The sequence below is a fragment of the Myotis daubentonii genome, chromosome 9, assembly GCF_963259705.1.
Source record: "Myotis daubentonii chromosome 9, mMyoDau2.1, whole genome shotgun sequence".
In the NCBI taxonomy this organism is placed as follows: domain Eukaryota; kingdom Metazoa; phylum Chordata; class Mammalia; order Chiroptera; family Vespertilionidae; genus Myotis; species Myotis daubentonii.
The window spans coordinates 63,752,087-63,773,589 of record NC_081848.1 but is presented as its reverse complement, the minus strand read 5'-3'; the positions used below and the strand labels follow the sequence as shown (position 1 = coordinate 63,773,589).

Sequence of the window (21,503 nt, the reverse complement as noted above, 5' to 3'; positions counted from 1 at the left end):
TGGTTCGCTCACTTTCTAAAAGCCTGGCACCAACAAGGAAGTAAGCAGAAGTTTGTTATTTGAAGAATTAATAACTCAGAAAGCCTACAGACAAGAGCCTCTTAGAAGCTCACTTGAAAGCTCTAACTCTGATTTAACTGGCAAATGTGACCCGTTCTGCTGGCCCCAGAGGAAGCTGGGCTGTGGATTCCAAGGAGAAGTGGAAACACTGAACATGTGGGCTCTGGGGGCAGAGTTGGGATCCTAATCAAGTGAGTTAAACACTGTAGACCTGTCCTCATTTGATCATCTATAAAACGGAGAAAATAAGAGTCGTATCTCATAGGGTTGTTGTGAGGCTAAAAGGAGCTAGTGTGTTGAAAGCACCTGGCAGGTGACTGTAAAATTTTTTTAATAATGATGCGGTAGCAGCAGCAAATCGAATCGGGACACTTACTGGGAGCTTCCTAGGTGCCAGGCACTGATCTAAACACTTGCAGGTATTAGTTTATTTAAACATCACTGTTACCAGATGAAGGTACAGTGTGTTATACCTGGTACGCTCTGCCAACCAGGAAGATTAAAGAAGTATTGTTTTTAAGCAGAACCAGAAACATACCTGTACTTATAATATTATGAAAACAGTGATTTCAGTTTTTGAAAGCTCAGTATCTTTAAGGAAAATTATTGCTCCTGAATGATGAATCAGGATGATCTATGGATTCAGGTGTTCCCAGCATAGAACCATGCCCCTGGGGCCATAAACACACACCTGTTGGAGAAGCACGTCCCTGCCTTGTTCATTCATCTCACCTCTGCTGTTCAGGGGCCCTCATAGCTGACTGAGCGGTGATGGGAAAGGGGTCAGGTGAGGGAGAGAGAAGCCCCATGACCTTGTCCCTTCCCTCTCCCCATGTAGTGGGAGCTGGGGGCCCCAGAGGAATCTCCATTTCCTCCCTCCCACCCCCTGCCAATTTCAGACTCACCTTCCGCTTCAGCTCCCAGGCAGTGCAACGCCAATGTGATAGGCAGAATAATGCCCCCACCCCTGCAAAGATGACCACATACTAATCCCCCAAATCTATAAGCCTTCAAAGCAAAATTGCTTTTGCAAATATTTTTATATTAAGGACCTGGAGAGGGGAGATTATCCGGGATTATCTCAGTGGGCCCAGTGTAATACCAAGGGCCCTTATAAGAGATACACAGCAAGATCAGAGTGGGAGAACATGGGCCACAGAAACAGAGGTCACAGTCACGCAGGCAGCCCCTGGGAGCTGGAAAAGGCAATGAAACGGATTCTCCCCTAGAGCTGCCAAAAGGAACCAGCCCTGCCAATACCTTCATTTTAGTCAAATGAGACTGATTTTGGACTTCTGAATTCCAAAACTGTAAGATAATAAATGTATGTTGTTTTAAGCCACTAGGTTTGCAGTAACTTGTTATAGCGACAATAGGAAGCGAATACACCAGGATCAAGTAAGCCTTTCCGCTGAGGTGGGGGTGAATCTTCCTCAGGTCTCTTATGAATAAAAGCCTATTGTTAGATTTTCTTTCTCTGTTGCAAAAGAGGGAGACTTGCTTGTCACTCTTAGAAAGTTTCCAAATCCATCTTCCAAGGACTCCTGGGCTAGGACTTGAACATGAAGGAAAAGAAAGCGACCTGCAGCCAGCCTGGGCCTACCTGTTGGACTGTTTCCTAAAGGGACCTTCAAGCCCATTGCTTTCCAGGGTTTATTTGGGCATGGCGGCTAAACAGGGGTCTCCGTGTGACTTGGGAAATCTTTCACCTCCCCTTACCTCAGTGTCCACATTCACAAATATGGTTCATCTTTCCCTTTTCTTCAAAGGGATGCTGTGGGCATTGAATGATTTCATGTATGTAAAGTGCTCAGAGCAGTACCTGGCACATCTTAAGCTTTTATAAATGTTAGCTGCTGTTAATAGGCACTATGGAAGAAATTGGCACAGGATTCATAGGGGCCTAATATGTTTGGATCGTGTTCAGTTACATCAAGTTAAACATAGTTCTGTCCAGCAAGGCTTCTCAGATTCTTTCCTGTGGTAATGTTCACTTTATACCCCCAAAGTGGAGGGGAAAGCAACAGTATTTCTCAAACTTATCTATAATAATAAAAGGATAATATGCAAATTTACCGAATGGCCAAACAGTGGAACGGCCATCCAGATGACCTTCTGGACAACCTTCCGGACGAAGCTGGGGCTGCAAGGGCCAAGACAGCCGGGCTGCGAAGGCCTACTCTTGCATGAATTTCATGCATCGGGCCTCTAGTTTAACCATAAAACCCTTTGTGATTTCAAACAATCTCAGCAGGTCTGATCTATGGGACCTAGTAGGGGAAATACTTCCTGGAAAGTTACACCTGGAAGCCTTAGTTCACTTCTGCCCAAGGGGTTAATCTCTACTCCTGGCCCCAGAGCTTCCCCTGAGCTGCAGGCTGGGGACCAGTGTCATCAGGACAAGGAGAGTTGTGTTCCTGGCATTCAGACCTGAAAATCAGCCCTTCTTCCCACTCACAGTCTAGGCAGTGGTAGAGCTCTTAGCACTATCATGGTCACTGTAGGTTAGTCACATGAATTCGCTTGGCCGCTAGGGACTTGCCCAGGAACCTGGCATTGTTTCTGCAACATGACACATGAGTCCCAACCAGGCAACCTAGAAACAGCATGTTCCATAATCCACAGTTCAGGGACTAGTGGGTTCAGTTTCCCACTAATGCTGTTAATTTGTGAGCAGGTAACCTAGACTTATACATCGAAATGGTTATTATACTCCTTGAAGTAAGCCATTTTCAGAGGAATTCTGTGAGTACTTGATAGGATGGAAGTATAACATTCAATTGTATTTATTCTGGGGCATATGCTTGAAACAAAACAAAACACTATGGTGTCAAAAAATAAAAACCACTATGGTGCCATTACTTTACATAGGCACACCTTGTAGAAACATAGGAAATCTAATTTCGGGGGAATTCATTTCAAGAAATCAGGCCTGGCTCACATAAAGATACCTTTCAAAATAGAAATATAACATGTTTAGTTAAGCTCAGGCTTTTTGGTGTTGTTTTGAAAGCTATAAAGAAGTAAACTGTAGCCCTCTATTTTTAGCAGACACCTCTAGAAAACCTTGAACAATGTTCTATTTATAAAACAAAAGGTCTGTTTTCTTGTAAATGTGTTTAGTCTTTTATTGGAGAAAGAGCAGGACCGGGTATCAGAAAAATGATATGTTTCTTTTTCCAAATTTCTTGAATTCATCAACCGCTCTTTAAACACCGACAAAACGATTGACCTGGTTTTGTTTTCAACTAACGGGCGATCACCTGGAGCTTGATAAATTGTGCTCAATACTCTGAGTGGATTAGAACTGAATGAGTAACATGCTGGCTGGGGGAGGGGGGCTTAGTGGAGTGGAATTTGAAATGAGAGTACAGTCTGGCTTTTGTAAGAGTTATGCTGTTGAGTGAGAGAGAGCAGACCTAAATAATTCTCCGGTTAAATTACTTCACTATCATGTTATATAGAATATTTATAATTTCATCATCCTTCAAGGTATAGAAAAAACAAAGAAGAAACTGTGGCTGAATAAATTCAATGGCTATAAAAGATTCTAAAGTGAAAAATAAGTGACTCAGTATAACTAGAAAGTAGCATTAGGAGCAGGCAAGGTCCCAGCCTTCTATTTTGTCATCCTGATCCTTTATATTGAGCTTGGTTTCTAATCTTTATGATAATAAAATCAGCCCTAACTGGTTTGGCTCAGTGGATAGAGCGTCGGCCTGCGGACTGAGGGGTCCCAGGTTCGATTCCGGTCAAGGGCATGTACCTTGGTTGCGGGCACATCCCCAGTAGGAGGTGTGTAGGAGGCAGCTGATTGATGTTTCTCTCTCATCGATGTTTTTAGCTCTCTATCCCTCTCCCTTCCTCTCTGTAAAAAAATCAATAAAATATATTTTAAAAAATAAAATCAGATCAGTATTAATTTAGTGCTTATTATGTGCCAAGCCCATGCTAAGAACTTTATATGGATGATTTTATTTAATTTTCTCAATAATGTATAAGTATCTACTCAACCATGAAGTAGATACCAGGATCATCTCCATTGTACAGATGTGCAAACTGAGACTCAAGAGAGGTACACCAGGAGGTGTTAGCACCAGTTCAGACATGGGTCTGACTCCAGAGCCTCACTCTTAAGGACCATTCAGTTCCTCTTTGAGCCAACAGTGCACATCTGCTCAGTGCCAGAGGCTCGCCGTGGAGTCAGACGCTGATTTCCATCTTGCCTTTTTTTAAATAAAAATTCAAGAAAGCTTGGGAATCTGTGGAAAACTCCATCCCACTCCCAACCCAAAGAATTAGCTACTTTGTTCTTCCTCACATTTCCCCAGTCATTGCTCATCACAGGGAAGGTTAGGTGTGACCTCCTTCAGGTGGCCATCTCGCTTGTCTACATTTCTATTTGTACATCCAGTTGTCTTTTTACCTAGCTGTCTCTGGGTCCCCTTTCATTTCCCATCTTCCCTGAATGCAGAACCTGGTATGTAGTGATCATTCAGCAAATGAATAGTGAGTGATGGAAAGAACTGCATGCAGATTATATGTAAATTAAAACACTGTGCTGGGGGCTAGCTTTTCCAAGCAATGTTGTCTTAAGGATTTCTGTGTTGCTACCTAGTCCTCATAATTAGTGCTTGCATAATATACATATTAGTGTATATTCCAATCATAGTAATTTTCTTAATCATTCTCATTTTTATGGAGAGTTTAGGATATACTTGTTTCTAATATCTTCTCTTAAAAATGACATTGTGTTGAATAACTGCACATAGCATTTTTCTTTGTTTTTGGATTACTTTATTGGGATACTAGTGGCCTGGGTGCACAAAATGCGTGCATGGGCGGGGGGGGGGGGAGTCCCTCAGCCTGGCCTGCATCCTCTCCAATCTGGGACCTCTTGGGGGTTGTCTGACTACTGGCCCCGAACTGCCCCCTCTGCCAGCCCGATCGCCCCCAACTACCCTCCCCTGCCCTAACTGCCCTCCGCTGCCCACCTGATCACCCCCAACTGCCCCCCGCCCCCGCTGGCCTGCTCGCCCCCAACTGCCACCCCCCACCAGCCTGCTCGCCCCCAACTGCCCCCAATTGCCGGCCTAATCACCCCTAAACGCCTCTGCCTCGGCTTCGCCACTATGGCTTAGTCTGGAAGGATGTCCGGAAGGTCTCCCGGGAGGTCTCCCAGTCTAATTAGCATATTACCCTTTTATTAGTATAGATAATCCCTAATCAGAGATTACTGAATCATAGTACACACATTTATGCAGTCTGTGATAGCATGTTTTAATATGAATATAACAGAAATCACATATGTAACTTAAAATTTTCTGATAGCCTAATTAAAAAGTAAAAACAAGTAAAATTAATTTCAATGATATATTTTATTTAACCCACTGTCTCCAAAACATTATCATATAAATATGTAATGTATATATAAATCAAGTTATTTTTACATTTTTTTCTTTTTGTAAGAAGCATCCAAAATGACATTTCACGTTTACAGTACATCGCAATTTGCACTAAGCCAAATTTTGAGTTCTGCGTAGTCACATATTTGACAGCAAAGGCCCATGTGATAGTAAAGTATTTTAAAATGGTTTTTGTTGTTTAAAAACCCAACCTTAATCTGTTTTGCCCCATCCTAACCTCCCATCCCATTACTCGCTTGGGCACTTACTCTAAACTCTCTTGCTGTTTTTATCATTGTCAATAATTTCTTGACATCTCTTATGTATCAGGCACTGTGTTAGATCTTGGGGACCTACTATAAACAGGACATGGCTCACAGTCTGTTGGGCAAGATAGACGTATTCATAACCCCACTTTTGCTTCAAATGCTTGTAGGAATGACGGAAATAAGTTAAAATACACACATGTGCACACATGGGCCAGTAATAATGCAGACTATGGTAAATTTCACAAATGACAATTAGACAAAGTGCTGAGGGCATTGGGAAAAGCTTCTTGGGGAGATGAGTTGAGCCTTGAGGGCTGAGTAGAATTTTAATGGGCAGAAAGAGAGGAGAACAATTTTGACTATCTCGTTATCCCAACCAGATGGCAGGTTGGGATGGTCTCTCATTGTATTCAGATCTCCCTGGAGGCCTTGCCAGAGCCTCACAGGGGAAGGTGCTCAATAATGTCTGCTGAGCCCAATTAATAATACATGGTTGGCTGGCACACCGTCAGGGAGACACCGTGAGGGAGACACCAGGTCTGTCTGCTTGCTTTAACCTCTGAGTTGAAGGGGCAGCTTCAGCTTTTCACTCATTCCTCTGATGGTGTGTACTGCCCGTGCCCCGTCACAGTTCTCACTCTGCTAAATGGTCTGGACTGAAACGAGTCGTTTCGAGCCAAAATGGTAGATAAATGGGGCCAACAGTTTAACTTACATCTGACCTACTTGTCACTCATTCCAGTCCCTCTGAGCTTTTCAAATGGCACAAACAGGCAACACGGGCAGCCAGTGACGTGGGAATTAGAAGACACTTTCCCTGTAGTTGCTACTCGCTTACACGCACGCGTTTGTTTGGTGACCTTGCAAGTTTCATAGGAATTGGTACCCCACTGCAGTTAAGGAAGCAGGAGATCAGAGAGCTTACTTGCTCCGGGTTATGTAGCAAGTAAGTTGGAAGAGCCAGGTGCTGTTTGCTTATTCGAAGCTGGTCCACAGTAGCCGAATGCCATCCCATCACTTGTTGCTTGGAGACAGATTCAGCCACTTCTTTGGTGCCCACATTCTAAATCTGAGAAATGGAGAGAAGGCATGCTTTGGTAGGAGTACGAAGAAGATAAATTAGAAAACAAAAAACAAAGAGTTGGTGATATTAATATTTATAATAGTAACATCCATAATGATGATGACAATAAGAGCTGGTACCTGATTCTTAGTAGTGGAAAACCACTCTGCTCAATGCATTGCATATATTATCACATTCGATTCTCACACCCAATCTGTGTGACTGGTATTATCATCCCCACTTTAGAGAAGAGAAATCTGAGATCAGACGGAAAAACTTGCCCAAGGTCACACTGCTGAGCAGATAACAGTCAGAATTTGAACCCAGACCTAACTTTTAACCTTTCACATGGAATCACTGGACTACAAAATTACGTTCATGCCGTCTCAGCTGTCAATGACCTTGGGCAAGTTACTGAAATTCCTATTTCTGTATATACTTTCTCTAAAATGAATACCTTGCCCACCACTTGGGTTTATTGTGAACTGGTAAATGTGAGATTGATTTGTCAAAAGGACTATGCAGTTATGTAATGTTGCCCACATTTAAGCTGGAATTCCTCAGTAAAATGAGAGGTGAACCACCACGAGGGTGTGTGGCACACAGCAGGCGCTCAGTAAGTGTGTATTGAATACTTGAATGAACACAAGACCTTTGCTACTGAAGAAGCCCTTCTGTTCCCATAGATGGTGATGAGGAGGGGAAAGAAAAGGCAAGCCCCACATCATCTTCCTGAACAAACGTGCCCCAAATCCACCAATTTCTTCACCCCCAGGAGGAAATTGCTTTGCAGTCAGTCTAGTCTAAGCAGATAATGAATTCTCCAGATATCTCCTTCCACGCTCCACTTGCATTTGGCTGAATGGAGATTTATACACTGATTTTTCCCCCTAAATTATATAAAGTCAGTATAGAAAAAGTAGAAAATAGACAAACAGAAAGAAGGGGGAAAAAGTCATTCTTGATCCTTCTCCCACCCCTAAGATAGCCATTCATTCAGCATGTTGGTCTGTTTCTCTTTCCCTAGCATTTTTTGCAGACTTGAATTCATACTGAAAAGCAAATTGATACTTTGCTTTTCCATTGACCATCCAAGAATACACATATCTGCATGTAAGTTATAAACTCTTCATGAACATTCATTCTTAACTCAGGTCAGCTCAAATCCTTAAGTGTCTGTTCTGTGCCCAGTGCCAGGGACACAGTGGTGAAGCAGACTGAAGTCACTGAGCTTCCAGGCTTCCTTATTATGTTTAATTAATGGCTACATAGTATTTTATTGTCCACTTATCAATTATTCTCTTTGGATCTATTTTCCAAGTGGCAAACTTTCTTAACAGCATAATCCTCCACAGCTATATCTGTCTGGGGCCCTAGAATATGAAATAGTATAAAAGGAAGCCAGCATTAGTGATGTAAAAGTACGTGACAACACACACACACACTCACACATTCTAAACTAAGTTACACATAATAAAATGTTGTATTGTTCTCCATTGGGGAATAGAGATTTCATCTGTCCATCAATTCTTAAGAGTTAGCTTTGTAAAGACAAAATCTAGTTAATCCTGAACTCACCTTCTCTCTCTCTCTCTCTCTCTCTCTCTCTCTCTCTCTCTCTCTCTCCTCTCCTCTCCTCTCCTCTCCTCTCCTCTCCTCTCCTCTTTTGGGAAATCTAAGTTAGAAAAACACTCTCTACCTGCTACGTTTCTGTGACATGTCTCCGGGCCGGGGAAGGGGGGTGAGGCAGCTGCAGGTGCTCTCTGCCGAGTTGCCTGAGTACTTGGCAACCTTCCCACCTCCTCCACTGTCCTCTTTGTCCTGTGCTTTGGAGCCAGCCAGGTGTGTGACACATGCTGCCCTCCAGGCTCCGTCTCTTACTAGGATGTGGTTTTGTGTTCTGTGGTCCTGGTTTCAGTTGAAGAGCCTTATGAACGTGTGTGCATGAGGAAATGAGAGAAGTCCTGCCAAATATGCCACTTGTCAGCTCCTGACCTGGGGGACAGTCTGTACTTGGAATTGCTGGATGAATTCTCAGGTCATTCAGATGTTCCCCAAGTTACTCTGAAATGAGATTACTTGGAAGTAAAGGCCAGAGTTTACAGACGTCTGTCCAGGGCAACTTTACCTATGACGTGGTGAGTGTGGGTTTATCCTAGGAACTTAGTTCAACTCAAATACCACCCCGAGCCCATCCTCACTGGGCTTTCAACCCAGGAACTGCACACTTCATGAAGAAAAGGACTCAGACTTAGCATCCGTGTCTACCTTAGTGCCTGGCGCATCCTAGACCTTCAGAACCCTTAGCTGAGAAAATGAATGCTGCATACCCATGCGGAGGAATACTATTCATTCATAAAAAGGAATGAATTTCAAGCATTATCCATGCAGCAGCCTGGGTGAGCCTTGAACACATTATGCTAGGGGAAAGTGAGCCAGATACCAAAGAACAAATGTTGCATGGCTCCACTTAGATGAGGTGCCCAGCATAGTCACAGTGATAGAGACAGAATGTAGGATGCTGGTTGCCAGGGGCTGTGGGCAGAGCGTGATGGGGAGCTACTGTTTAATGGGCACAGAGCTTCTGTTTGGGATGGTGGGGATGGTTGCACAATGTTGCGAATGTACTTAATGCCACTGAATTATACATTTAAAAATGGTTAGAATGTTAAGTTTTATGTTATATATATTAGACCATGGTAAAAAATGATTGCAAACACAAAGGGAAACGGTGAATGCTGCTCTTCTGTTTCTGCTTCTCGCCATCCACTGAGCCTCCTCTTTTCTGTGAAACCCGGATGATGGGTGCTGTGATGTCCTGTTTGAGGAATTCTCCCAGCTGGGGCTTAGATGTCAATATACTTCCCATTTGGGAGCTGCTGCGCCAGAGCCCACCCTCTGGCCAGGCACCCTGGCACTGGTCCCCTGGGTTCCTCAGCCACAACACAGAGAGACACATCTGGAAGCACCAAGGCATGTGCGACACTGGCTTCACCTGCCCGCCCAGGCAGAAGTCCTGCGTGTCTGTCCCCTGCCCTGCTGTGAAATGGATGGGCATGGTCTCCCTCCCATCCCTGTGGGGAGGAAATGGACTGAAAACCTTCCTCTTCCTGCTATGAACTTGTTTATAAGATTAAAGGCAGGTATGCTTGGGAGGGCCGGGCGGGCGCTGTGATTTTTAATAATTCAGGGCACACCAAGTTCAAAAACAGGTCACAGTGATTTTCCCCGTTGGTTCCTGAGGCAAACTCTGCTGACATCATCTCCTTTCCAGGAGAGGGGAGAGGGAAGGAAAAGGGGCAGCAGAGGCTTAATTCTGACACTTGTTCCTTATTAGTCACACAAAGGGGACCCCGTCGGCATGTTTGTAAAGGCCGGCGTGCGGGCCGCCTCGGTTTATGAAGACCCCGCGCAGGGCTCATGGGCCTCAGGTGACTATCTCGGGTATGATTACTCCTGTCCTGTCCCGGCATGCAGACCACGTTACTCACCCAGGCCTGCCCTTTATCAAAACAGTATCTCTTTTCATCCCAAGGCCCTCGTAACAAAGACCAAGTTACAGAGTCAGAGCGAAGAGAAGCCGGCACTGCCTTCGGTGGCCGCTGAACCTCCGTGGTTTGGGCCAGGCAGCTGCACAGGAGCGTAAATCTCACCCTGAAGTTAAGTTGTCTCTCTCTCTCTCCCTCTCTCTTTCTCTCTCTCTCTGTCGCTTTGTTGCTGCACAAGGTGCAAAGTCCCTCCGTGGGCTAATGCAAGGCATCTCTCCAGTTGCGTGGGAAAGTAAGTAACTTCCAGGCTGCCGAGTGGAGGGACCTGGGGTGGGGAAGGCTGGCTCTCCAGAGCAAGCAGAGGAAAGAAGTGAGGTGGGGAGCGGGCCAGGTGTCTGCCTTTCGTCGGATATTCAGGACGACACATCTGGTGCCGGGGAAGCTGCGCTTTCTAACGGATGGGAGGCTGTGCAGCCAGGGGAGGGCTGAGCTGTCAGGTGAGCTAGAGATCAAGAATTATCATGACAGCCCCATGGCATGTGAGCGGCGCCGTGAAGTGCGGAGTGATTCTAACCAGCGGTGGTTAAATTAGCTCCTCTTGGACCTGGTGTATTGTGCCCGCAGAGACGGGCCGATGGCACAGCAGCTGGGAATGCCAGACATGGAGAAGGTATCTGAAACGCCACCATTTAGAAAAGAAAGTGTACATGGGGACTAACCGGCTCCCAGATCCTGGGTTTTGCTTAGTGGAGGTGCCAGGCGGCAGTGATGTCATTAATAAGTGGTGTGTCAGTTCATCCAGGGAACCTCTCCAACCTCTTTATTATAAATATTCCAAGGACCCAAAGTAACCTTCTTCCTTGAACTTCCCCCATTTAAGATCCTGTCAAAATCTAACCACCTGTACTAGCGGCTAAGCAGCCTTGACTAACCGTTTTGCCCTGTGCTCGCACATTCCACGGGATTGTCTATGCAAGACTGAGCCAGGCAGCGAGCGAGGGAGTGCCTTTCTGAAAAACTTCCACTCAGAAGTGAACTGAGGAAGTGCCGTTTAATAAGTAATCAGCCAGAGGAAATCAGGCTCTATCTAGCCATCTAGTAATGCTTGCCTATTCATTGGGGACTTTTCAAAAAGTCTGGAGCTGGACTGTCTCTGATTTGATGAGCCATAGCTTGGGAAGTTGTAGAGAGAAAAAGCAACATGAGCAACTCGTGTGTGTGTGTGTGTGTGTGTGTGTGTGTGTGTATAGGTGTGTACCTGCAATCATACTGCTAATATATATCGTATGCAAATTAAAAGCTGCACATTAGTGCTTTGTGCCAATACTCTGCCAAGAGTTTTACATTAAAGTGTCTCACTTTATCCACATAGGCAGATAGTCTGCTCCTATTTGAAAGATGAGTGACCGAGGCTCAGAGAAGCCAGTAAGTAGCACATGTGGGACTTGAACATGGGTCTTTGGACTCCATGATCCATGCTCAGACCCACTGTCTCCAAAACAAGAGTGGCTCACTTTTACAGAACCCTCTGGATCTCATGCCTCTAAGTGATATGCTCAGAACACCAGCTCTTGGGTCTGGTAGGTGAGCCCTTGCATCTTCCCCTTCACAGCTGCCAGGCGGAATTCCAGTGGCGCCCCCTGGAGCTTCCAAGTCCTCATCTCTGCTAGAGGCACCCGGAGGCTGTCTGAGCAGGAGTCCCAGGTCTCTGTGCTATAGCCTGCCCTGGACCCCTCTGTCCCTGGAGAAGTGATTGGCACTGATAACACCAGGGCTGAACCCGAGCAGCCCACCTGAGCTGAGAGACCACTCGCTTTCCTGGAGTGTGCCCAGCCCCCACTGAAGTTGGCGGGGGAGTAAACAGCCATTCACCTGTCCAAGCCTAGGATTTATGGTCCGGCACCTCCCTGCTGCCCACAGCACTGTGTACTGCAAACACAGATGACCTTTGCTGCGATTTCATCTCCACCTGCTTCCTCCCAGAAAACCTGTTTTGTATTGACATTGTTGGAAACAAGTTCTGCCTCGGCGAACTCCCTCAGCGCCTGCTCCTGACTTTCAGCCGGGAGAGGCCAAGTGCCTCTAATTCCGAGAGCAAGAGGGAGGGCACCTTGAAAGCACCCCTGGCTTCCATCCATCCGACTCTTCCATCCAATAGCTTCAGGCAGCTGCAGAGTTTCCCTTTCTTCCAGGGTTTTCTCATCCCTCTCTGTGAGGGGATAGCTTGTGAGCTCCGACGGGCCCACTGGCAAAAGGAGCGCTTTGTGGGACATTTTCTTACAAGTTGGTTCCCATGTGGTATTTGTTAGTCACCGCTAATTATTAAGTCCTTGGCTGAGGCAACAGACATTGTTCCCTTGGATTCCTCCCTCCTCCTTCTCCCCTGACCCCATCATCACTACAGAACAAAACCCACTGTGGGGCGCTGGAGGTTGACTGCGATGCGACTGCAGCACATGTTTGCCAGCGAACCCCCATGGGCTCACTGCTGGGGTGTCATGGGTGGAAACGCAACTGCATAAAGCATCCTTCATTGATGCTGACACATTCTGTCTCTACTCTGGGTAGTTATGTAGTTAGTTCTCCCACACTGGACTCAGTCCCATACAGACAATTTAGATAATTCATTGAAAGCGATTCACAGCATTTACTCGGAACATCGATGGTCTGCACAGAATTCTAGACTGTTAGGATTTGGGCTCCTAGGCAGATCATGAAGGGCCAGGCTTTCCCAGGTGTGCTCAGAGGTGTCGGTCAGAAGGAGGAGGGGCTGAGTGAGCCAGCAGGCCCAGGGCTCCCCCCCCCCAGTCCCGCAGCAGGAGCGCCTCTGCTGGTACCCGCTTTGGGTACAGGCTTCTGCAAAGGATGTCTGCAATCCTAAAAGCAATCCTGACAACCAGTAATCAAACCCACCCACTCATTCTTGCCTCAGAAGAGGAAACGGGACCACGGGGGATCCTTCTCTTATTTAAGGTCCACGTGACTTAGTGAATTGATGCCAGAATGAGAATTAGCACACGGGTCTCCCCACTTCTGTATGCCCCATTTATTGCGCCAGGCTGGGATAACTCTGGAACCCATCCCTGGTCTGCTTTTCCCATCGCCTGGCCACTGGTCTTGTGAAAAAGGCCTTACCTAAAGGATCTATCTCGAGCAAGGGTGGGGAATGTCCGACTCAAGGGCTGTATATTTGCTAAAACGTTAGGGTGAATTACTTAAACATTTGACCAAATATAGCAGCCTGATTTTTAAGTTGATAATTTTGTATGGCCCTTAAATGATGTTGTAAGTATAGAAATGGCCCTTAGCAGTAAAAAGGTTCCCCACCCCTGATCTAGAGGAACAAAAAAAATCCCAGAAAAGCCATAGCAACATTGCTGAAGTCACACTTTGTTTTACGATGCCAGGCACCTTCCGGGGTTGTACAGTGCACAGCCTGAGAGACTGTATGGAGCAGCCCTGTTTTTACTTTACCTGAGTGATATCCTCACTGGAATTGGGCTACACGGTTTTATTTCAGCGTTGTGCAAGGGAAAAGCACAGGCTTTTGAGCTAGCAGATCTGGGTTTAAATCCGAGCTTGCAAGTTACATGACATTACTAATCGTCAGCTTTTTTTTTTTTGTCATCTAAAAATAAAGCTGATAATACCTAGCTCAAGGATTGTCGTGAGAAATCAAATTTAATAGTCTGTGCACAACCCCTATGGAAAGCGTATCAGGGCCTTGATAAATGTTCCCTTTCCTACAACTTAACTCTCTGTTGCTCTCATACACATGCAAGGTTTGAGTCCAAATAAAAGCCAGGCATTTCTGAAGTGTCCCCTTAACTCGGGAACTTCTGGATTTTGTCACAAGCTTAACATTCGCCAAATGAAATGTGGGGCGTCTGTAGACCACGGGCCTGTCTTCATCTTTGGCAGTGCCGTTGTAAAACTGAGCCTTTCCTGGGGGAATAGGGCTGTGGGTTTCTAAGAAGAAAATTCTGTGCGAGAAAACGGGAAAGACTGAAAAAATGAAGTCCTGTTTCTTTGAGGCTGGAAGCCCCTGGGATGTCTTGGGGGTCGGAGGCTGCCCGCAGTCAGACCCTGGCAGCGAAGTCAGAGCCCCTCATTGTACCAGCGACTTGGGTGTGCTCGGGGCTCTTTCAAGCCCTTCTTTATTTGCCATTCAAGCAGGAACCATAGACCCAGACGCTTGTTTTCAAAATCTAGGAAAACAGATGTTTTTGCTTATTTTTCTCTCTCATGGGCCAAAATGCTCACTGGAGTTTTCCTTGGGTTCTGAACTTGCCTTTTTCTCTTTTCTTTTTTACTTTTAAGACAAATCATGGGAAAAGGTCGTTGTAAAATGCAGGGGAAGGATGGGCATCTCACACTGGGAAAGCTGTTTTAGACCCTAATAAAATGTGTCAGATTCTGAAGGCAGGGAGGCCTAGAAGACAAGAGAGAACGGGACGGGCTACTCGAGCTCTGGAAGGATCTACCTGGCATCGTCCACATGCCTGCGATGCCCGGTACCTCCCTGGCAGATTGTGTAAGAAAGCCAGCACTGCCTTCTCCTCTGAGGAAACCGTCTGCATTGTATCTAACTGAGCGAGACCGTGTGCCGATGGAAGGGCTGCCTTGATTAAACGTATGCTGGGTAGCACTGTATAGCCAGCTCAGACATTTTAGATACTGTATTCGTTTTCTATTGTTGCTGTCACACATCACCACAAATGTAGTGGCTTAAACCAACACATATTTATTACCTTACCATCTGTAGGTCAGGGGTCTGACACGGTCTCGCTAGGCTGAAATCTAGGCGTCAGCGGGGTTGTGTTCCTTTCCGGAGGCTCCGTGGGAGAATTCCTTTTCTTTTCCAGCTCCTAGAGGCTGCCCACATTCCTTGGCTAGTGCTCCTCTTCCTCCACCTCAAAGCCGGCAACAGCAGGTTGAGTCCTTCTTACCTGCATCCCTCAATCTCCTCCTGTTTCCCTCTTCCATTTTCAGGGAACCTTGTGGCTACACCAGGCCTCCTAGTAACCCAGGATAATTACCCTCACTTGGGATCAGCTGATTAGCTCCTGAACTCCATGGCAACCCTCATTCCCCTTTGCCATGTAAGGTAGCATATTTTCAGGTTCCAAGAATTGGAGCATAAACATCTTGGGGGTGGGGAGAGATCATTGCCAATTGTAGGCACACAGGTCATTTCTACATTAAATGCAATACATATTAGGACTCTTTTGGATGCAAGAAGCAGGATCTAACTCAAGCTGATTTAAAAAAGGGGGGGGCAGTTCTGGCTTATGCACTTGGGAGTAACATGTGACTGGCGAGTGGCAATTGGCTTCAGGCGCAGCTGGATCCCCATGTCCAGCAGAGTCATCAAGGCGTTCTGTTTCTTGGCTTTCTTTGCGGTGGTTTGGTTTTCAAGCCCAGGTTATCTGTGTGGTGGCTAAGACAGTCCCCAGGCAATTCGGATGCCGTTACCAAAAGAAAGAGGAAAGAGCTGAACAGGAAAAACCATTGGTGTCCACTCCGCCATCTTACTGCTGTCCATTTCACCATCTTATTGCTGGATTTCAGAACCATGCCATAGATATATTATTCCAGTTAAGAGTACATTTAGCTTCAAGCAACAAAACACTCAACCTTGAAAGAGTACAGAAGAGTACAGAGCCAGAAAGTTGTAAGTTAATTCAGGTAGTATATAAAGAGGAATTGCATGGTGGTTAAGAGTATGGGTTTTGGAACTAGTCTGCTTGGGTTTATGTCCAATCTGTTGGTTGTGTTTACTTGAAATCTCTGGGCCTCAGTTTTCTCATCTGTAAAATGGGGTGAATCATAGTACCCACATCATGAGCTTGTTAAATAAAGTCCTTAGAATAGTACCTTGACATAAACATTCAACAAATAGTAGCTTTAATAACTATTATTCTAATTATTGTTATTGTATTACTATTGTTATCACAAGTAAACTTCCTGAGGATGGCTTAGGAACTTGGAAAGCAGTTAGGAACCAAGTCAGATACTTACTTGGTTTCTCTTTTTCTCACCGGGGCTACACAGTCTCTTATCTCTGGAACTTTCTCAAACCTCCTCAGGGAACTGAGATTCTCACCTGTTACGAGAGTCTTGAGAGAATCTGATTGGTCTGGGCCGAGACTGGCTTTGAATAAGAATGCACCTTGTGTTATTAGTTGTGACTGCCCAGGTGACTTTGTACACAGGGTTCACCTCTTTCAGTAGGCATGGAAGAGGCAGCTTAAGTTGAAGGAGAAAAGGCTAAACCAGAAAATTGGCCAACTTGTCTTTTATATGTACACTGTAGCAAATTGGAATTTTCCTACAGAACAAAAGAATCCATTTCAAAAACTAATGGTTATAGCTAGATGTTTGGGAATAGGACAGCATTGGGAACTGCTTTGTTCTGATGTCATTTAGCCTGTGGTATTTGTAGAGAAAAATTGGTCATTCTCCTGTTATGATAAATGGTAGAGACATTTTCAGCTCCAGTTAGAAATCCTCATTGGATGGATAAAAATACCCCCCCACACACACACCCCCACCCCCAATAGCATTGATCCCAAACCCTCATTTCTAGAGCACAAGTTCCTTGCCGGAGGGGACTGCTCATACTCACTGTCAGGAGAGTAGATTCCAGAGTGACCAGGGATGTCCTCAAAAACCTTCCCTTTGGTATCAGGAAGAAAATTCCACATTGGCCTTTTGTTCACTGTGTCCCTTCTCACCTCTCAGAGCCCCCATGTTTTTCCCAGCATTCTCAGTCCAGGGTGTTCCCCACATACAGCAGTTTCTGCCTTCAGAGCACTTGTCCTTTTCTCCAAGGACTTCAGTGAGCATCTTTCTGGGGAAGTAGTTCCACAGTGATGGGGAAAAGAGGTACTGACAGATAGAATTTCTTAGCTCTGAGGCATTATAGGAAGGGTGGAAATGCTTCGGATCTGGGCAGAGCATCTTCGGAAGCTCTGAGGTTTGGGGGGAGACAAAGCATTGTTAAGATTTTGATAGAAGTCTGCTGGGAAAGTCTCCACTGCAAAGGCAAGTGTGCCCGTTTCTAGCTGAACAATTCGCAGGTTCCACACTGGCTCTCAGATGGGTTGGTTTTGAAGCAGACAACAAAAAAGCATCCCGCTGCCAGGGCCAACCATCAGAAAGAGAAAAGAGAGCCATGCAAACCGTGGGGGAATGTTCGAGAGGGAAATATTGCCGGGCAGAAACGAGGCTCTGCTGGCCTGATACCTTGTGCATTATCTCCCCAAAGGACCCCGTGGTTTAATGGATGGGGCTTTAACCTACCCAGAGGTCAGTCTCTGCTGGACAAATGGAACCTCATCCCCGAGGGCATCGACATTCTCATGACACATGGACCTCCTCTAGGTAAGTGAAGAGATGGTTTTCCTTTTGTCCTAGGAGACACCTTTTCCCCCCAAGCATAATGAATAAATGTTTCAGGGCCATAATAATGTTTCTTAAAAAAAAAAAAAAGTTAATACAAAAAGAAAAGTGTGGATGTCTTTAAAGAAACCCAGTATGATAATTAAACTCAGCAGTTCTGCTGGGCTTACAGGTGTTCTTGAAATTAAATTTTTTGAATTAGTCAAGTCAGGGAGAATCAAATGACTATGGAGCGCCACAGTCTTTTGAGCTGGATAATTTATTTTAAGAACTGTCTTCACTTTGGAGTACGGGGACGGGGAATGGGAGGAAGACAGGGACTTTCCAATCACAGGGCTTTTGCATGGTAGTGAAATGAAGGAAACTTTTGTTTAAAGGAGCTCTTTTTTTTGTTTCCGTATCATAGTATAACCTGGGAAATATTTAAAGTTTGCCATTGTGCTGATTATGTGAGAAAAGGATCCTTTCATTGTTTCTTTTAGCTAAGAAACAATATTACTTACGTTGAATTTTACTTAAGGATACTTATCCTAGATGGAGCCTGCATCCAGGTGTAGATTGCCAGGGTGCTTCCAGGCCACCTTTAGTTACCCAGATTATAGGTCAAAAGGTGATCATTTGACTTATGTAATAATCCTCTAGTTATTCGTGAGCTTGTGAGTGATTTGGCTTAGCCACACAGATATTCCAAACATGACTACTCCCCCCCATCTACTCAGGATCCTCCCTTGTCAAACTAAGCTGTGCTCTGGAAATTCAGGTGCTTCCCTTTTAGTAGGATAATTTTCTTTCTAAGTTGTGGTAAAAAAAAAAACCAAACAAACAAACAAACACATACCCTCTTAACAAATGTGTAGGTATACTAGAAAAGGTTTCTCGATCACATTGATTTGGAAAGAGGAGGATGGGGAACACTTACTACAGGAATAAGTGATTTTACCAACTTTTTCCCTGTGGTTTGGGGTTGTTACCCATGTCACTTTCTTCCCCTATGAGCCCCCAAAATAAAAGTCTAAGAGTCATCCCCTAATAGGATTTTAATCTTTGTGGATATTTTCACCTCCAAGCTGCCGAGTGCTGCTTTCCCGCCATTACAGTGTTCTGTGTGTCACAAAGACACAGCGGAAGGGCGAACCAGGCCATGAGCTGGTGGCACATTTTAATGCTGGAAAAGCAAGAGAAGGGCGCTAGGTCTGTTGCAGATGGGAGCCTGTAGATTTGTATACTTTTGACGTTTTCAGTGCTTCAGAACCACCACTCCCATGCTTTTTCCCTCCTCCGTATTACCCCATCCCATGGTTTAAAAGATTTTACTTATGCACAATCTTTATCAAGTCATAATTAATTCATTTTAGTATTTTGCAACAGTAGAGACTAATTACAGCATTAAGTTGCTAGTGAAATATTCCGAGTTACCCAGTGAGATCCTCCAGCGATGGCATCCCAGCCAACTTGGTTCTTTCCCCAAGCAGCCTGGTTGGGTGCAAGCATGATTCCCCATTGGCTGTTTACTGTAAGGGACTTGGGCATCCTCGGCATAGAAACATTTACATGCCTGAAGTATTATTCGGAATATAACTGTGGACAGATGGAGTGATCCACAGACTTCATCAAGTCATTAATTTTGGTACAAAAGTAAGTGGTAATAACAGTGAGTCTGAATTCTAGCCTCCTAAGAATTCAGATGTCCTTAAAAAGGGAGTCTATCATCTCTCTCTTTATAGTAAAAATGAAGTGTCCAGAGAGTGGCTGTGCGTAGAGTCGAGTAAGCTCTGGAGTTCCAAAATAAAAGTACAGTGATTGGGATTCTTATGCAAATGCTGGATAGGGAGGTGGGAGTAGGGGTTGAGGGTTGACCTTGAAATTTCCCCTCCTGGGAAGGGAAGCCACCACAACATAGAACTTTACTATGTTGTGAGCAAGATGTTTTCTCTGGATATTGTATATGAAATGAGATATGTACCCCCTTCAAGAAAAACACATCCACGAAGGAATAGGGAATATGCCAATTGCTGTGAGCTAAGGACTTTTCCCTCTAATTAACAAAATTCAAAACCCATGGTTGGATTTTTATGGGGCCCCCACTTTTATCCGATGTTCTTCCCAGACTCTCTGGCCATTGCCCACACTCCAAGGAACATGTCTTTACAGAGATGCTAAATCTTCATTTCCCCAGGCTCGCCAAAGTGGAATAAACGTGTCTGTCCCTTTGTGCTGGATCATTTCTAAATAATAGAAATCACCTAATGGAGGTACAGAATGGATTCCCACTGATTATGATTTAGCCTTTCATCCCACCTGCCTTCCTGATGCCCCATCCTGTTGAGGCATGTGGATCATAATCATTCAAATAGCTGACTTTTGCTATAATTGATGTCAGTTTTTATGGATTTTCTGCATTAAGTGTAGAACTAAGTGGCTTTTACATAAAGATAGTCAATTAGCCCTGGCTCCCTGCATGCCACCACAAGGTCACCATTGTTGCCTATCATTAGAGAGGAGGCTGGAGGAGGAACTTGGCATTCCCAAGCTTTGGTCATCAGGAACCTCGAAGGGTTAAGAGTTGATGTATCTAAAGAGAGCTAGGTATCTTGTGGCCAGTTTGCCGGCAGTGCCTCACACATTGTCTCCTCTGAATTACCTTGGAAGTAAACTGCTAACGTATAATAAAAAAGGAAAGGTACTGAATTGGGAGAGAAAGAGATATTATGGGGCTGCCAGGAATAAGTGTCATTGAGCTCATGAAGAAGATTTGAAACCCATGGCTGAATAAATCAAATCCCTCACAGGAAAAAAAAAAAAAAAAAAAAAAAAGTTAATTAACAGGAAGGAAAAAAAAAGGAAATAAAAAAAAAATTTTTTTTCAAGAACCTAAAGAAGACAAAGTGACGAGTGAAAAGTTCCTTAAAAGCCATTGTGAGCTTTAATGGGGAGGCTAGGATTACAGATAATGTAATAAACCTTCTGTGAGTTATGGCTTCCTGAAAGTCTAAATGAAGCCTTACCTGAAGAAAGAAAATTAAGAGTATTGATTGCATTTTGCCCTTAGGTTTTCGAGACTGGGTTCCAAAGGAGCTTCAGAGAGTGGGCTGCGTGGAGCTCTTAAACACAGTGCAGAGGCGAGTCCGACCCAAGCTCCACGTGTTTGGTGGAATTCACGAAGGTAAGACCAGAAGAAAGGAGTTCATGACATATTGTGTCACTACCCATGATCTCCTTCCACAATGGGGACCTTGGCTGCCCTGGGAGTAACTGGAGAAGTGGTTTTCAAACTCTTTCTACCAGCGGAACCCTCTCATCACATAAAATGTTAGGAGGAGCACCTGCACATAAGCTGATAAATATTTTATATAGAGCTGCTCTATTTTAAACATAGTAGAGAGAAGGAACCAGGTCTGGCCCACCTTATAGAAAACCCAGACTTCCCCTAAACAACTTCTGGAGTTTCGGGGCTCTGATGATGAATTTTTGATAACCACTGCAGTAGAACAGCCGTGAAGTAATAAAAGACAGTCTTTCTCTTCAAGGTTGTTAGACTAAATAACTCCCATGGCCTCTTCCTACTTTTAAATACTGTGTTTCATAGCAACTCAGGAAAACAAGACAGTCTTCAAAAACTAACCAGCATGACTCAGTTGTTGAGCATGGACCTATGAACCAGGAGGTCATGGTTCAATTCCTGGTCAAGGCACATGCCTGGGTTGTGGGCTCGATCCCCTGTCGGGGGCATGCAAGAGGCAGCCAATCAATGATTCTCTCTCATCACTGATGTTTCTATTTCTCACCCTCTCCCTTCCTCTCTGAAATGCACACA

At 44.9% G+C, this 21,503-nt stretch overlaps 1 protein-coding gene across 4 annotated transcripts in view; it reads left to right on the top strand.

The window, feature by feature from the left end:
* MPPED2 (metallophosphoesterase domain containing 2) overlaps positions 1-21,503 on the top strand; it is a 176,275-nt gene that overhangs the window by 150,829 nt on the left and 3,943 nt on the right. For all 4 annotated transcript variants that reach the window (XM_059709189.1, XM_059709193.1, XM_059709191.1 and 1 more), the window contains exons 5-6: positions 17,556-17,671; positions 20,739-20,852. In XM_059709189.1, the coding sequence (XP_059565172.1) occupies positions 17,556-17,671; positions 20,739-20,852 (230 nt within the window). The remainder of the gene's footprint in view (positions 1-17,555; positions 17,672-20,738; positions 20,853-21,503) is intronic.